We start from the raw sequence: 17,837 nt of genomic DNA, 5'->3' as shown, positions 1-17,837 counted from the left end.
GAAAAACAAGCTCAGGGTGTGAAAGAGGAGGGGCAGGTGGCAGCGCAGACACAGGGCCTGGAGGGAGGTGTTCTGCGACAGTATGTCAGAGAGGAGACAGGGAAGAGCATTCTCCCTGGTTTGCAATCTGCAGCAATGCTAATTCCATCAGCAAAGAGATCCTACCGCATCAAATGAAGAAACTTTATAGCTCTCTGGGGAAAAATGTGTCTCAAGGCAGGGCATCTGAGCCAAGTACGACTCACATTTCATTAGGAGGACCATAAAAGCAATGTGCTCAGGCAGGTCTGCTTCTTGAATGAGTTTGGAGGATGCAGCCAGGACAATAAATTAAGAAGCTATTTACCACAACACCATGTGCACATGTGTGCATTCACAGTTTGAACTGGCTCAAAAATTACAGAACTTAAATGAGTTAAGGGATTTTAGAAAACATGCAAAAATTATGGAAAATTGTGAATTTTCCACTGACATCAATCTTCTTCTTTCAGAGAAGCACAGTACTGCCTAGCAAAAGTCACATACAAAAGATTAAAAAAACAATCTAGAATGGCTAAACTCTTATCCCAGTTCTGAAAAACTGAATTTTCACACTGTGGCCAAGAATAAGAGTAAGATTTTTGAGCAACTGAACTCCACAGATGAAACGGGTGCATGGTAGGAATTACAAAGCCCACATACATGCTTGATTTTTATACTGTTCATAATCACCCCACCTGTACAGCCAGAGCTTACAATGTTCCAACCAGCTACACATTTTCATGGTGCTTTCTTTATGTTTTATAATTTATACATGCTGCCAATCTCCTAAATTGGTATGACATGGATGCTGGTGAGATACAAGGATGTTGCTGAACAACACAAAGACCAAATGGGAGCATTAAACCTCTAACAAGTCCAAACTCTGGAAAAAAATAAAAACAAAAAACTGTATAAAGTTCCTTCCAAAAATTAAGGCATTTCATAGAAATGTTACATTTGTTTTAAAGCCAAAATTTCTTATAGTAAAAAAAGGTACTGAATGTGCTAAGAATTACTTCAACTCTGCTCATTAGTAATCAGACAAAATCATCATGTTGTCACAGACAAAGTAAGTTCTGATTTTACTTCAGTGTCACCATGTGCTATAATAGTTGCACATTTCCATACCCTGATTTGTTTGGATTTCTTTCAAATCTGACCTTAATTCTGAGTATTTCCTGGGTTTATAATACTTAGCTTGGGGATATTTACAACATACCTTTCATATATTTTGTCCGCAATAACTGAATGTATTTTTAACCTTAATTCCATCTTAACATTGCAAAACAGAAACAATGTACCTTTATTACACTGAAAAAACTCATGCACAAACAACAAGCAAGCAGCCCAGAGAACACTACCTCGCAAGTTTTTCAAATGATTTGCAAATACAAAGTATATTGATTCTTTAACAACTGTTTATTTTAACTTTTATTGCCCAATTCAGGGATACACTCTGGCTACTTAACGCTGTGGTAAAGCAGCACAAAAATAACACAGCCATGTTGAGATGCACGTTCCTCTAGAGCATTGCTGAGCAGCTGGTTTGCCCTGCCCTGTCCATCTCCCATCCTGTCCTGTCAATCCCCGTCCTCCACCCACCCTCTCTCCCCTTCAAACTCCACCTGTGCGTGCACACACCCACATTGCCACCACCTGCCTCTGTCCTGTCTCTGCACCCACTCCCTGGCCTTCCTACACTGGGGTAGGTGGGATACACCAGGTGCCTTCTAAAAAGAACTACTTAAAATCAGCCACAACTTGCAGGCCATTTCTCATAAACTGATCACTCATCTTCAACCAAAGGTGGTCATACCAAACACTGAAAGTCACCCATTTTTGGTGACTTATCTGCTTGGGTTTTGTCACGCTTGAGGTCTTCTACCAAAAAGGCCAACACTCCTTACAGTTCTTGGGACAGTGAAACCAAGTCCATAGTACCTGGTTCTGCCAGACAGGAGGCAGAACATTGAACTGCACAACAAGGATGTCACAGAGATGCTCAGAAACCTCAGACTTGCTAACTACTGCCCCAAATAGGCAGCTGCCACAGAACTGTCTCTGCTGATGCAGGAATTTCAATTAGAGAATAAAGAAAAACCCCCAAGCTGGCTTGACCACAGATGCCATGCTTTTTAAGAAATACATTCTTTAAAGCTACCTCCTAATGAAGAAAACAGATTCACTTGTAGGTCCTTAGAAAAAATTTCTTTACAAACAGAGTGCTTAAATTTTACAGAAGATTTCTCATCTGCATCTGTAACAAAAAAGCTGAGCTCCTACTTAAAATGGAACATCCTTTTGTTAGCTGCAGCAGATCCCTTTCTAAATTTATTAATGCACTTCATTTTACCAGTTAAACCTTTAAGTCCTTTACTCATTAGTGTCACATTATTACTTGTTCTTTTATGATCTATAAAATATTACTGTTCTAGAAATGCTAAATCTCACATTTATCCACAGTGAACATTTACTCTATATCTTCACTACTTCTGTAAAAAAAGATGTTTTTCTGATACGTCTTTCTTCAACACCATCACATCTACAATGTATTTCCTACAAAGTTAATCAGTATAAAATCTAGATCATATCCATAGCAACTATAAAAAAATATATAACAACTATTTCAGGACAAGGTTTTTTTTATCAGTGCCACGTCTGCCTCTGACACACACATAAAACTCCCACTCGAATCAGCGGGAGACCTATGCACGTGTCCAAGACATGTATTACGCTCCCAGACCCGGGCAAGACTTCTGACACCGTGTGACACGCAGGACTTGCTCACCAATAATGAGACTGTGGGCCGTGCTTCTGATAAGATCCTGAACAACCTCAGTCACGGATGAGCCACGTTACTTTCCACTGCCACTACTTCTGCGTTCCATGAATCAAGGAAGCGGCCAGAGTTCAAACTGACGGCTCCCACAACACACGGATCTACCGAAACATTTCCAACAATGCCCCAAGAACCGCGAGTTTCACTTAGTCTGTATTTTTAACAACACAGGGCTTTTCTTATTATAAATTTCAAAACAAAACCAAAGAATTCCACATAATATTTATACTTTCAAAAGTACAATATTAATACAGGTCGGTCAGTTAGAAATAACAGCAGTTTGTTAGGTCTACAAGATTTAACGTAAAACCAGTTTACAAATGCTGAAAAGCAGTAGTGGTCCAATAGTCACCATTACACATGAATTTCTCTCTTCCAGAAAATAAAAAAAAATCCCAATTCAAATTTACCAGTATCAATGAAATATTAATAAAACACCCCCAAACATGCCACAATCACTATTCACAAATAAAGTTAAAATGAAATATACAAAAATTCACTTAATACTGTTAAATAACAATAAACTACAAGATTTCCTGAACAGAAATGGTAGGACCCCTGAACGTTTTACAGTGAATGTCAGGAAAAATTAAGTTACCTATGACTATTTTCATGATATACCAGCCAAAGATTTACATGAACATTTCAAAATATACCAATAAAGATTTACAGTCTCTTTAAGATGCACTAAACAAATAGGTTCATAAAGGTGAACACAAATGCTTAAAAATACTGTAACCATCACCAAGGTGTACTTATGATACTCACTGAGATGCATAAGCATAGTAGTAATATGTTTACTATCTCTGGAAAACAGATAACATCTAAGATCTGAAAAACTCCTTAAGTTCCCACTGTAAAAGCTCTGTAGCACAGTGAGTTCTTATCAAGTACAAACTTGCATCTTTCCAGTTGATTTCAAGTGAATAATGCACAAATGGCAGAGCAACAAGGTGGGAAAAGTGTGACATTATTCCCGTGTTCTTGTAATTAGTTGTCCTGTTCCTCTGTAACGAAAAGTAAGTCAGGGTCCAATGTATATGGATTATCTTTTTACTATCTGTATTTCTAAGTTAAAAATAAGGTAAAAAAGTAATTGTTTCTTCAGGCCCCATATGCACAACAATGTGCAAATATTTTATGCTGGAGTAAGCCTGACAAAATTTATCATCCAGCCTCCACGCTTTAATTTATCAATAACTAACGTAGGATCTGAGAGCAAATCATAGTTACTGTTCACTTGTTGGAATCAACTTTCACACCATGTGCTTTTCAAAAATATAATATGCATTATAATTTTTCAACTATTTCAACACATACTTCCAATGTTAAATAAGGAATTAAGTGCCAAGAACTTAGAGCATTAAAGATGGCTCACCTATAGCCAAGCAAAGCTAAGTTTACATTCCAGGAAACACTGCAGTTTAAGAAATAGAAAAAAACTCCGCAGCAGTAGAACATGTTATCAAGAGAAACAGATGCATTCACATATTATAAAGCCATTGCAACTTTTCAGGCATGGAACTGTTGTGTTAACTATACAGACAGTAGTTATTTAGCAGCAATGATTCCGCAATAAATAATGCACTGTGTTTCTCAGTCCTGCACAAAAATTGCAGCTACAGTTACATCAACAGCTGTAACCTACTGGCTCTAGTGGCAGAGGAGACCTTAAAACCAACTGTACAAAAAATTGTCACACTGTGACAACAAATATAAAAACATAATTTGCAGGTTGGAAATAAAAAGACTCCACTGTGAAGAGGACAGTGTAGACAAACTGCGATTCCAAGTCCACCAACAGAAAGCACTGCCTTTGGATCCGAGTCCTTGATTGACAGGATAGTCTTGGGCTTGACTCTGCACTGCCTACTTTAAAAAAGCATGCTCTGCCTTCTGTTCTTCCCATGTCCTACAACAGAACACGGACCATGGTAAGAAAGCTAAGCATTTGCACAAGAGAAGTACTAAGTTATTATCTACATCTTCATTCTATTTCAAGAGAATATTCTTTGTGCTTAAATCAGTATCAGCATCTTTGTTTTAACTGCACTTAATGCATTTTTTTTCGCTTTGCCACATTCACACCCACACAGTAATGGTCTGAATCTCCGAGATACTCTCAGATTAACAATCCCTCTGCCCATCCCTGGCAAAACTCACCTCTTTCTGTGCCTTTATCTTGCATGTCTCTACAGGAATCTCAGCAAATCATTCTTGATATTTGAGTACATTCATACAAACTAATTTAACAAAATGTTTTTCAATTACAAATGCCTTTGGCACAGCATTCTTTTAGCAGATACATGAAAAAAATCAAGCTTTCCATACCTGTCTCTGGGTAAGTGGAATTTCGAAAGCCAGGGTCTTTTTGCAATTGAATCTCTTTTAGACTGAATATTGAAACACCTGGAATGTAACAAAGAAATTCATTCACATCCAAACACAACTATGTTTTAATAAACAAAATTATATTCTTAATTACATAGTTCAGAATAAAAAAGTTTCCTATTAACAAATATTTAAGTCAATATATATCGGACTTCTTTAATAGATTAGAATTTTTCCTTATGCAACATACTTAGCTTTAATGTACTATCTTAACAATACTCTGCTACTTTACTACTTGTCTTACTTTCAGGCAGAGTGTGTATTCTTGTTCCAAGACTTCTGAAGTATGCGTGTTTCATGGCCTCTTCTGCTGAAATTCTCTTCTTTGATTCATACTATTAATATAAAAGCACACAAGCGTGTTGGTTTCAATTTAAAATCTCTTTGCATCGAGTGATTTCATCAAAGGGAAAAACAGAGTTCTATTTGCTCAGTATTTCCCATAATGTACTAGGACAAATTCATTTTCATTACTTATATTGCATGCACAAAAATCTAAGATGTTATCTGAATCAGTAGTGCCAACAAGACTGCTAACACAGTCAAAATAACTTTTGTAAATGGATGCAAGTCAAAAATATACTTTATGTATCGATGTTACAATGCTTAGATGTCTCCTGCTTGGCATACATGCAATTCTGGACAATGATGCAGACACTTAAAATGATGTATACAAATCCTGAACGAAGTTCTGGTTTGGACTGCAAGTACTGTTCTAAAACAATGTGTAAATAGAAGAAGACCTGTTGTAGAATTTAAATCACAAGCTGCAAAAGCAGAGTAAGTGCGCTCCACCTTAGGTAACAAGAATTTTTAGCATTGTGAAGTCACAGTGCTGCATGTACTCAAAGACTTAGGAGCTGGCCTTCTATCTTGTTCTGGCTCATTTTTAATACAGATTAAAAGATTAAGCACACGTACTTCACCTTTTGAATGCAGTTTGCAAATAGAAGAGTTACACCTTAGTAACTCCTTCTTTAGTACTGACTCAGTTCATCGCTATGGAAATATAGCATTTGTACTTAAAAGTTCTGGTTTAATGGTGTATTTCACAAGAGGTTTAGTTTTTTCAGGGTATTGCTAACACAGAAAATTCTATTCTTACAAGCAGTAGTATGAGAAGAAATCAGTTATGAGGGAAAAAAAAGGTAAACATCAGTTTTTTAATTCTCACAGTACACTGGCTTCCCAAAACTCATTCTTCTCACATCATTCACTACAGACTCACCTACACATTTCTCTTTCAGACAGATCTACCAGATACTATCGCTTCTAATACATTTTGCAAGTAATATATTAAAACTCTAAACTTGCACTTTTATAAAGTAAAGCCACAAAACACATCTTACTTGAAGGAACTTCGCTATCAATTCAATTCCTTCCGTGTCTAGCCTAAAAATAAAAATATTTTTAAAAATTAACACAGTTATTGAACTATATTTACAAAAGTAAAACACTGAGGAACTAACAATTAAATTATAACAAACCTGAAAATTAAATTGAAACATAGAAATGTTTTCACCTACACAACATTTACGTATGTTAAACTGTGTACTTATGAGTACCAGTATGTCAGAACAAGACTATTTGGAAAACACTGGGGATAGACAAATCCTGAGTTTGAATTGTGATTTACTAGGTTGACCCGTATTATTTATTTGAAATTTTTTTATTATTTTTTAAAGCTTAATACTACTCACTTACTAGGAAACAACATCAACAAAAAATGCTGTAGTCTATATTATAAAGTTTATTTATATTAACTGTACAGATCCTTCAACTCCCTCATTATAGTTTTAACATTATTTCAAGAAACTGCCCAAGGAAATCTGGCTATTTAAACAAATGGCCTGGACCATAATAATATAACCAGAAGAGAATCTGGGTTATTTAGGAAATGCTGTGTGAATACTCCTACTATAAAGACATTATTAATTGGAGTTTATAGTTCTATAGGTCATTAAGGAGCTGTGGTTCCTAGAATGAAATTAGACAAAGTAATCACATAGTACCAGGATTCTGCTTTACATTAGCATCTGCCCACAATAACACAACTGATGTGCAGTTTTACAGAATTCAGTAGCAGACTGTACTTGGAAATATGTTCCCATTTACGAATATGCAAAGCCACAGGGACACATAGTTTCTATTAATAAAACACAAAGTACCTTGGTGCATGGTTGATGAGAGGTTGTGGTTTATACTTAGGAAAGTTGTAGTTTCTAAATTCATCACTGGAGGAAATGCCTGGCCATGTTTCTTGACACGGAGTTCCTGCATTTAAAAGCAGCAACAAATTCAGCTTAAAATGTAAATGAACAAACAACTTTGACATGAATAAGCATTTATCTTGTAATTTAAAAAAGAAAAAAAATCATTCAGTAAGTCTATATTCTGCAAATTCAGCTGTACACTCAGCTGAATAATTTTCCATCACCTTGATTACAATGCGATATAAAATATCATTGTTTATAAAGATCTACAGTTGTCATACAAACATAAAGCATCAACATTACTGCTAAAAGTATTCATTTACCAAGAAGTCTGAAAATTAAGTGCAGTTCATCTTCAACAGTCGAACCAGGAAAAAGAGGCCTTCCTGATGCCATTTCAAAAAATATGCATCCGACACCCCTTTATAAAAACAGGAAAAAGATAAAGCAGAAATAATCCTAAAATTTCAGCTCTTAAAGACTTCTGCAATTTCTCTTCAATTACAACAAATTATTAAATTAGTTGTTAAAAATACTGTTTAGAAAGATGTGTAGCAACAAAAGAGTTGTCAAAGACTGAACAAAACCTGTGTCATAGCTATATTATATCCCCTTCCTTCAGATGTCAAGTTAATCAACTGTATTAAAGTTCACAGTAAAATACCACATTATCATGTCATTAGGAGAATAAGGTTTGTTTTTCCCCCTAAAACTGTGGGCCTAATGCTTGCTTACTCCAAGCAATAAAAAGGTACTCTGCATTTTCAGAGAGGAACAGTAGCGCCTTCCCAGTCTACCAGTTTTTTCTCTAAGCATCTAACTCAGTTGTAGCCTACAAAAATTCAAAGGATTTGAGTATATGAGTATTTGAATGTTACGATATAACAGCAGAGTTAACATTTTTTCAACTTCACTCAGAACAAAACTTTAAATTAGACAAAGCTATACAAACCACATGTCAATTTGAGTTGAATACTCTGAAGATCCGAGGAGAACATCAGGTGGTCTGTACCATAATGTGACAACTTCATTGGAATAGGTCTTCGTAGGAACAGACTTCGCTCTTGCCAATCCTTGATAAATAGGGAAATGAAGAGTCATATGCAGCTTGCTGAAATCCTTTTTGCATGAAATTGACAAAATATTTTTAAGAACTAAATAAACCTTATTATACTTGCTAAATACCTTCCCTTAATGCTCATTTAAAGGCCCTAATAAATACATTTCTACAACTTGTGATTTGTCTTTTGGTATTTACGGCAATCTCACGGTCAGCATTTTTAAGCACAGAAGATCAGTAAACAGATCAAATTCTGGGCTAATCCTATACATTTCATTAAATCAACAAAGCACTAGATCAGTATGACACCTCCCCACTGCAAAAACCCTGCTGCCTCTATTTCTGTTTGAAAATAACATTGCAAAAAGCAAAAGGCAACAAACGAATAATGAAACAGTGGAAACAGACCAAATCAGTGTTGGATCATCAGGGTTCTTCCATCCTAACATTTCAATTTGTCAGTAATATCTTCAATAAAATTCAGGTCTATCATGTTAGATGCAATCTTTTGAGCAACTTTCATTCACACACAAGGGGAACAACCAGTGGCATCATAACTTTTGAAGGATCTTCCAGACACGGAAGGTAACAGGAAAAGGTGCATGCCCCACCTACTGTAAATCCCAAAGGAACTGGTGTATCAAGTGATGGAGCAACACCTGACAATTTAGCATATGACCCTTTCTTTCTCACCTCATGTCACGGTTACCCTGCTTTAGAGTGACTGTGGAGGGTTAGGAGAAGCAACTTGAGCTCCACCTTAAAGATTTGACTAAGTAACAATTTCAAAGGAAGCTGTTAAGACTACTTTCAAACCACAACTCAAGTGATGGTATTATCCATACAGGTATCTTTGATTACTGATACCCTGTAAAAGACTGACTTTCATTTTCCCTTTGAGAACACCCAAATTCCCTACAGACCCAATGTACTCATTTCTCCTTCATAAGGAAAAAAGTGTTTGTTTTGCTGAGAGATAAAAATATCTATTACAGAATAATTTCAGGCCATACCAAAGTCTGCAAGCTTCAGTTCTCCTTTCTCATTAATGAGTAGATTTTGAGGTTTCAAATCTCGATGTAACACCTTTCTCCTATGACAGTATGCCAAACCACGAAGAATCTGATATAAAAATAGCTACAAAAGAGAACATTTAGATAAATTAGACAAAGAATGTTAGTCTACAGATTACACAACTGTAACAGCCCTTCTGGGTACTGGAGAGTTAAGTCTCTGTATTGTAAGCAGGACAAAAACACTTCTCAAAAAGTGAGTTACTTTTCCATATGAACACATTCTGAACATCTTCATTATTGTTCAGAGATTTAAAATCCTTTTATGCTAATGCACTCCAATTTGTTCTGTTTAACTGAAGAGAACCACAGGCCTGTTTATTTTTAAAGTAAGCATTTACTACTGCTCTTCCACACACTGATGTTTTTAAAGGTAACTGTCTCTGACTATATACTCAAGTTCCCTTCTGCCATAGAATCTCTTCTGAAAATGCAGCACAGCATCCTTTCTATCCAACTGTGCTAAACTATGTAAAGAATGCTTTGGCATGCTACTGGAAAAATACACTTAGATTCACAAGCTCACAGAGAGATGGGGAAATAAGGATTACTAAAACAGCCCAACTGCCTCTGGCATTTACATTCATCCCCTCACCTTGACACACACAGGCTTATTTAAGTCCTTTGCAAGCCGAGCAAGCAGCTCCAGCTATGCATATTAATGCTGCACATACATAGATATTAAAGTAGTAAGGGGTGAAGAAAGGTTTGGCAGCCAAACAAGTTTACTATATCACTGCATTAAGAACTATTCTGCAGTTTCTCTATGTATAAAGGGTCTGATCTTGACCATGAAAAACTTCTGGGTAGCCACTGCTGGTATTTACCACACAATGGCCCTCAGTCAGCGTAGGTGATCAAATATACAATGACAAAACATAGAGCAGTACCGAAAGCAATGTTTACCAATGTGACAAATTCATCATGGAACAGGACCTTTGAGGGAGAACAGGACCTTTGAGGGAAAACACTAGAATGTTTTTATATAACCATTTTCAAACACATCAGTTTATTTTTGTACCAAGTGACACCACCAAATTCTTTTTCGTAAACTGGGCAAATACACAGCAGGTGTAGTTATATCCATCTGTTCTCAGTCTACGGACGTGGGATTTACCTGTTCTCAAAAAACAGGAATTGGGACTGATTTCTTTCTTTGTTTCCTTTTTTTATAAGAGCAGAATGAGGAGCAACAAGTTTTGTTCAATCTACTCATGTCCATACTGTTACAGGGGTAGCCAGTCCCAAGCTATATTAGCAGGACTGCTATGGAAATCTTTAGTGTACACTGGGACTGCAAGGATTAGTCAAGAATGAAAAGTAGGTTATTCTACGTAAATTGTGCATCTTCACCACCCTTGGCAGGGATTCTTTTGGAAATGCACAGGATGCCATGTATTAGCTCAAAATTTTCGTTGAAACTAATACTTGCAGAGATCACACACATCTTCATGTTGTCAAAACACAAAAAAATTAAAATCAGCTGAGGAATTTGAGGGGAGTGATGACAGGGAGATCTCTCAAATGTTAATGATGACTTGAACCCCCACAGCTATTGCAAGGTGAGCACCTACAGCTACCACAGTTAAGAAACTGTTCTGTTTTACCAGTGTCAAAGGTAGTGACCATATAAATCTGCTCTTCAAGCACAGCTTAAACCATAGGCAAACAAGGAAAAACAGTTCCTCTGCTTAGCTTGGATTACCACAACCAGATTCTGCTTGTTCTTTAACTGCACTTATTATAGGAGTCAGGTTCCCACTTACAGCTTTCCCTTACAGTTTTTAAGCTTAAAGCTTTACTTATTAATTTGTAGATAATTACAAACACAAATGTAATTATGTTTTTTTGTTTTCTCTCCAAAGTAGAAACAAATTAAAGAATTTCTTTTTGCAGACTCTCAAAGGAAGCAACAGAGTAGGTTAAGGGCAGAAGTCTTTCCACAGAGATAGTTCTTGTAATGTGACAACAGAATAAAACAGAAAGCTAACCAAACAGCAACCAGTATCTAGACTGAATGCCAACTCAATTCACTCATTTCAAGATAGCACTGACCTCTGTTTGGAACCTTGTTTATAAAGCCATAAGTATTAATGAACATAAAGAGTTATTCCAGTTTTCCAAATCAAAACCTGCTTGTTATGAGAGAGGTAACACTTGAGTCATTTTCAGCAGGCCAGATTCAAAACTTAGTCACTCAACCAGGCCACAGCCATAATTAAAAGAAACAGGCAATTAAGCCTTAAAGAAAATTACTTCCATTTTCTTACTAATGGAAAGATGAACATAACTCATTCTTAAACATATATTTTTAATTTCTTATTTGTGTGGTAGGTAGTGGCACCCAAAACCACATTCATGATCAAAGCTACATTTTTCTGTGTATACAGTATGCATATATATAGTATGCATGTATATAGTGCACATATATAAATTTTATTTGAGGATGTATCAAACTACAGCCTTAATAAATGAGTATAAAACAATGGCAGGACAAGAAGAACCCAAAAGAGTTATGAGTGTATTATTTTTTAGGAATTTTTAAATTTTAGATATACAACTTCAAAGAGAATGAAAATACATGAAGTTACATAATCTCTTTTCAATGTTTTAAACACTTAAACCCCATCAAAATCATAAAGACTCCATTTGATGTCAAATGTAGGCCAAAAGGTCAAAAGGAAAGTTGTTTCTTTATTTTGTTTTCAAAAAGACTAAACCATATAGCTCCCGATTATTAAATTCTCTGAGATTCTTAGGACAAAGCTGAAGGTAGTTACTGTCACTAAAAACACTCACCTTTACATTGTGCATACTCATGATGTTACCACAGTCATCCATGTACTGCTTCAGATCCTTGTCCTATCAAAACACCATCATTGTTGTTCAGTCAAATTATGGACAATAGATTGCATGAATATTATTTGTTGGTAGAGCTAAAATAATACATCAGAAAAATGAGTTTTCTGCAAAAGATATTCAATGATAGAAAACCCAAACGCCTGGGCACAGAAAATTCTGGCTTTCCACAGGATATAAATACCCATGTTTTTCAGCAAGCTGCATCAGCTCAGGCAACATTATTTGCTACTGCCTTCTCCTCCATCCGTGTGTGGCACAGTATTTTATAAAACTGGTATATTCTCCAATTACTCTGGAAGTGAATGCATCATAAGAGAAAAATATCATAGGAACAGTAGTGTGATTACCCTTTTCTACAGTTAATGATTTTGGACAAGTAGGCCATTTGCTCAGGTAGACCACAACTACCTGCTGTTAATGAAACTCTGAAATGATCACAGCAGCGTTTACTAATTTACAGCAATTCAAGAACTGAATACACTTTCTTCATTTTCAGTTGAATGATTGTAGATGCAGGAGTAAATTAGAATAGTCCCAGTATTTTTAAAAAGAGTACAGAATTTCACTATGTTTCCATTTCTTAGAAATAATAAAGTGAATGTAAAGCTCACTAATTGTTTAAGCACTTACCAGGTATTCGAAAACAAGAGTCAAAGACTTGTCTGTGTGCACAATATCATGTAATGTAACAATATTTGCATGCTTCAGATCTTTTAATAATGACACTGCAAAAGAGAATAGTAAGTAAAAAAAATAAGTGCAAAACACACAAGCATTAAGTGCATTTCTAAAAAGTTCATACATATAGGCTATTTGATTTTTTTTACTTAAAAAGCTATTTTTAGGAACATAATACTCTCATAGATTAAGTTAATAAGAAAGGTATTTAATCAAAGCATCAAACATACACTTGAGTAATAAACTGTAAGTATTTAACAAATTATACGTTTCAGACCGATGTCACTTGATAAAAATGTATTCTGAGTCCTTGGAAGTTACTCACGAATAGTAGTCTAATTCAGTATCAAATCATCCGTTTATAACACTGCATTTGAGATCACAATCATTCCCCATAAAGCAAATAAATCTGAAACACAACCTTTAAATATGTTTGCACTAAAATTTTCCTGATCTATACTAATATCAATTTCACTAATCTCCCATGTAGTCTATGTATTTCCAAGTACTGATGGTTCTTTGGTCAAAAAACAAATCCAGAACTATCTGAAATTCCAAGAATTAAAGAAAAAGTTACCACCTTCTCTTATGGCTGTGCACGGTGCTCCTTCTTCATGTTCCAGGCGTATTTCTTTCAGAGCTACCAGGTTCTCTGTCAGTTTACTTCTCCCCTTATAAACTGTTGCATAAGTACCCTATAAAATGGAAAAAGAAGGAAACTTTTACAAGCTGTTCCTTCATTGAAACTTTAGTTAAATAAAACAATATAAACTTCTGGTCTGAGGTTCTAAGAGGTTTCATTTTGGATATGAATAGTTTTTACATTATGTTCTTTTGATATTATGTAAAAGTACAGAAGTATTTTTCAAGCACAGGACCAAACTCACAGAAGACACATGGGGTGTGTACGCTTAACAGCTCCGGAAATTACATGGAAATCTGTATACCACAGAGCTACCAAAGAAGTCAGATCAGGTAGCATTAAGTTTACGAAGTTCACTGCTGGGATCATTTACACACCTGAAAGTCTCTGTTAGACTACTGATACCTAGCTTGGGTATCTCTACACTATGCTGCAGACATACTCTTCCACAGCGTTAATGAAAACATATTGGAACAGGCTGCCCAGGGGAGTGGCTGAGTCACTGCCCCTGGAGGTATTTAAAAGATGTGTAGACGACAGATAAAAGATTCAGGGACCTGGTTTAGTGGTGGACTTGGCAGTCCTGGGTAAAAGTTGGACTCGATGATCTTAAAAGGTCTTTTCCAACCTAAACAATTCTGTGATTCTACAAAACTGGTGCTGTTCACTATATTTTTTAAGCAAGTGAGACTATGTACACCCACAACTATCACTTGATTGCTATTAAATTAACATTCCTCTAGAGAGGGGCATTGTTATGTCATGTCTAGTGATCCATCTAACAAGTACTAGAGGTAAAATAAGAAAATAAATGCGTTTGGAAATTAAAATGTTGCAAATGGAGGACTGCAACATTCACAGCAGAGATGTTGACCAACCCTGCCTCCTTCTGCAATGTTCAGTGCGCCCCTTTCCTGTGCTCCTTGTCCATTTCTGATTCCGTCGGTACAGGACTGACACTTGGTGACCCACCTGCTATTTCTCTGGAAGTCAGAGGCTGAGTGGAGGTGGAAAGCCTGCTGCCCTCCCAGATGGAAAGGCAAAATCAAAGTGTTCCATACTTCACTTGGTAGTACCTGGCTGGCTGCCCAGCTCAGGCATGCAGGCTTCTTTACCAGCTTCTGGACATAGCTACTGCCTGCTCCTTGCAAGCACTGGCCTCTAGTCCATCATGAGTGTTCCCTAACTCCTGGTAGGAGGACACCAGACTTTTATTATCTTTACTTTTATTATCAACAGAATAATTTTGTCTATACTACAAAAAGCCAGCCTATGTAAGAAGGTCTCAGCTCATTGGCCAATGCTGTCTTGTTCTTCTTCAGCTCTACGACAGTTTTCCTGGGGTTTTTTTTCTTTTTTTTTGCTTATTATATATGCACAGAACATTCGTGTGGTTGTGAAATTATTATACGTGTTGAATATGTTTAGTTTACAGAAAAGATAAATTCAACTGCTATTTTGAGGGATATGGAGAATTTCAGTTAACACTTATGCAAAATTTTATATAAGACATTGTCATTGAAGCAGTGATCGTTCCAAAAGAAAGCTATACATACCTCTCCAAGCTTTTCTAACTTGATATAGGTTTCCATTTTTCCAAATCCAATTTCTGACTGCAATGAAATAAATGGAAAATTCATGACTAAAACCGAACACTTCATTTATACGTCATTTAACGAGCAAGCCAAATGTCACATCAGAAAATTACCTGATAGTAAACACCACATAACTCTGTTATTTTAAAAAAAATTTAGCATGTTATGATATAAATGCATCTAATGCTCAGCTTGTTGGCCAGTCTCCTGTGTATCCTGGAAGGACTATGTACTGAGTTACACTTAGACCAAACCCTCACTTTAACCTAACTCCTACTCAGGTCTTCTCCACTCTTCTGATCCGATTACTACTAATGAGGTTGTTATAGCTCAAAGCACAGAAGTCACCTTGAACCAGTTCATTCTTTCTCTTGCTCAGCATAACCATATGTTGCTGCTTCTTTCAAAGTAAATTTATTTGCTATGTTCAAGATCCCACCTCCAAGATTCCTCTCCCATTCTGACTCTCAATGCTTTTCGGACTAAAACTTCGCTAAGAAAATCCCTCAACATAATTCCTCCACAAGCTTCAGCTCTGTCTCAACAATTTACATTTCTTACCTCATAACTCCACATCTTTGTGTATTTTACTTGGACCTATTCACCTTCTCTTTTTTTGTCACCAGCTTAGCTCTTCAATGCAAGCCAGAAGGCTTTGCCTGCCTACATAACACCTTTATTTCCAAAGGCTGTAAGATCATTGCTCTTTTCCTGTTCGAATTCACTGCTACTCTCATATTTAAAATGGTTGTCTCTAATAGTTATTTTCACATAAGACCACAGTCAACTACACCAAAGCCTTCTATTGTTCTTGCAGTGTAAAGAATGCTGAAAGTAAACATGTAAGCATGTAAATTTTTAAACCAATTTACAACATGCATATAGCCTGTATCCTGTCAAAACCCAAAATTCATAGGTTTCATGGGATTATGCTTTACTGGACACACACTAACACAAAAAAGCCAGGTTTTCTCCCCTAGCATCACCTTTCATTTCCAAACATAGTTCTCCACTGGCTATTTATTTCCAAGGAACAATCCTTTGATCTTGGACTGGCTTTAGCGCCCAGGTACATGCATCGGAACACACTGATTTGCTCCTAAAAATCTGATGGATATTAAAGTTTTATATTATTTCATGGTAACACAGTGTAACATAAATACTGATGACTGTATTCAGATTTGACAACAATACAATATGAAGGTAAGAAAAGTTTGATTAATACTTAATTTTCAGAACATATGGAAGAAAATACATCTGAAGTAAGTATAAGATCTTGTCTGTAAACAAATTTGATATATCTAAGAGAAAAAAAGGGCATATAATTATGCCAACACAGCATTAAGAGTAATTCTGCTTTATTATATTATTGCTAGAAATGAAATGTTTTAGAACTGCCTAAGCAGTGATACTTACTTTAGCATCACACATATTTAGGAGCTTGTCAAAGACAAGCTGTTTATCTCAAAATACAAGCAAAGTTGATATCTGGCAAGCCTTAGGGATTATAGCTCCAGTGAGATTTTAAACATACCACTTATACAGGTACAATGTCAGCAAAATAAATATTACGTTTCCAAAGTGCATTTTGACCTACTTAAACAAACATATCTTGAAGTGAGTATTAGATGTTATTAGAATGAAAAAGATAGGCTGCTTGGTTTATAGGAGAAACTAAAGGAGAACTCATAGCCCTTAGTCTTATTATTGCCAGACAGTCTGGAACACAATTTAAAAAGCCTAATTACTAAGAAACGTTGATGATTTCGTCAAGACTAAATAAATTCATTATCTTTTTTTTTACAATAAAACCATAAAATATTTCCTACATACAGAAGACAGATATTCTCCAAGACCTGCTTTTTTATGTGTTTAAATTTTTGATCACATTTTGGTTGCTTATTACTCCTAAGAAAAACTAATTTTTACATTCCTCAAACTAAGATCAATTTCATTTTTCCTTCAAAATAATTTCTGAACTATTTCATTTTTTTTCTGCAATATGCATCTACCTTGACTTACACAGAAACACTGAAGCACTGCATTTTTGGTCTTTGACTTCTAACAACTGGTGCAGAAGTTACACCTATGCCACTGTGCATGCAATACTGTACATGTATGTACAAAATCCAGACCTAAAGTATAACAAGTCCTCACTTGGTACTTTTTATAGCCTTTTTCCTTTGATTCCTATTAAGCCTTGAAAAGAAACATGCCTTTGAAACAGAGCATAGTACTCATATATTGTAATTAATAGTCTGCTACCAGGCTTTCAATGACAATTTTGGAATAATGAGGCCTTGAATTTCTCCTTTTTAAAGCTTAGTTTGAAATCATGAAAGGACAATGCAGCAAATGCATGCCTGCATTCCACAACACTGCTGGCGGGTTTCATTTTGGACTTTTAAGCCCATTAAAAATGAAGGCATTTTTAAAAGGTGAAATGAAACAACGTTATGACA

General features: G+C 35.9%; 1 protein-coding gene across 2 annotated transcripts in view; it reads right to left on the bottom strand.

The window, feature by feature from the left end:
* Window positions 1–1,421: 1,421 nt before the first annotated feature.
* The window catches only part of CDK17 (cyclin dependent kinase 17), a 91,775-nt gene continuing 75,359 nt past the window's right edge, over window positions 1,422–17,837 (bottom strand). For both annotated transcript variants that reach the window (XM_027654861.1, XM_027654868.1), the window contains 12 exons: window positions 15,337–15,393; window positions 13,718–13,832; window positions 13,090–13,184; window positions 12,397–12,459; window positions 9,538–9,661; window positions 8,417–8,537; window positions 7,788–7,885; window positions 7,420–7,525; window positions 6,601–6,643; window positions 5,496–5,586; window positions 5,192–5,269; window positions 1,422–4,772 (listed from right to left, as the gene is read on the bottom strand). In XM_027654861.1, coding sequence (XP_027510662.1) covers window positions 4,735–4,772; window positions 5,192–5,269; window positions 5,496–5,586; window positions 6,601–6,643; window positions 7,420–7,525; window positions 7,788–7,885; window positions 8,417–8,537; window positions 9,538–9,661; window positions 12,397–12,459; window positions 13,090–13,184; window positions 13,718–13,832; window positions 15,337–15,393 — 1,029 coding nt within the window. In that variant the 3' untranslated portion in view covers window positions 1,422–4,734. The remainder of the gene's footprint in view (window positions 4,773–5,191; window positions 5,270–5,495; window positions 5,587–6,600; window positions 6,644–7,419; window positions 7,526–7,787; window positions 7,886–8,416; window positions 8,538–9,537; window positions 9,662–12,396; window positions 12,460–13,089; window positions 13,185–13,717; window positions 13,833–15,336; window positions 15,394–17,837) is intronic.

This window comes from Corapipo altera, unplaced genomic scaffold (assembly GCF_003945725.1).
Source record: "Corapipo altera isolate COAL_440 unplaced genomic scaffold, ASM394572v1 1, whole genome shotgun sequence".
NCBI lineage: Eukaryota > Metazoa > Chordata > Aves > Passeriformes > Pipridae > Corapipo > Corapipo altera.
The sequence above is the reverse complement of the archived record's forward strand: the minus strand, read 5'-3'. Positions and strand labels throughout refer to the sequence as shown.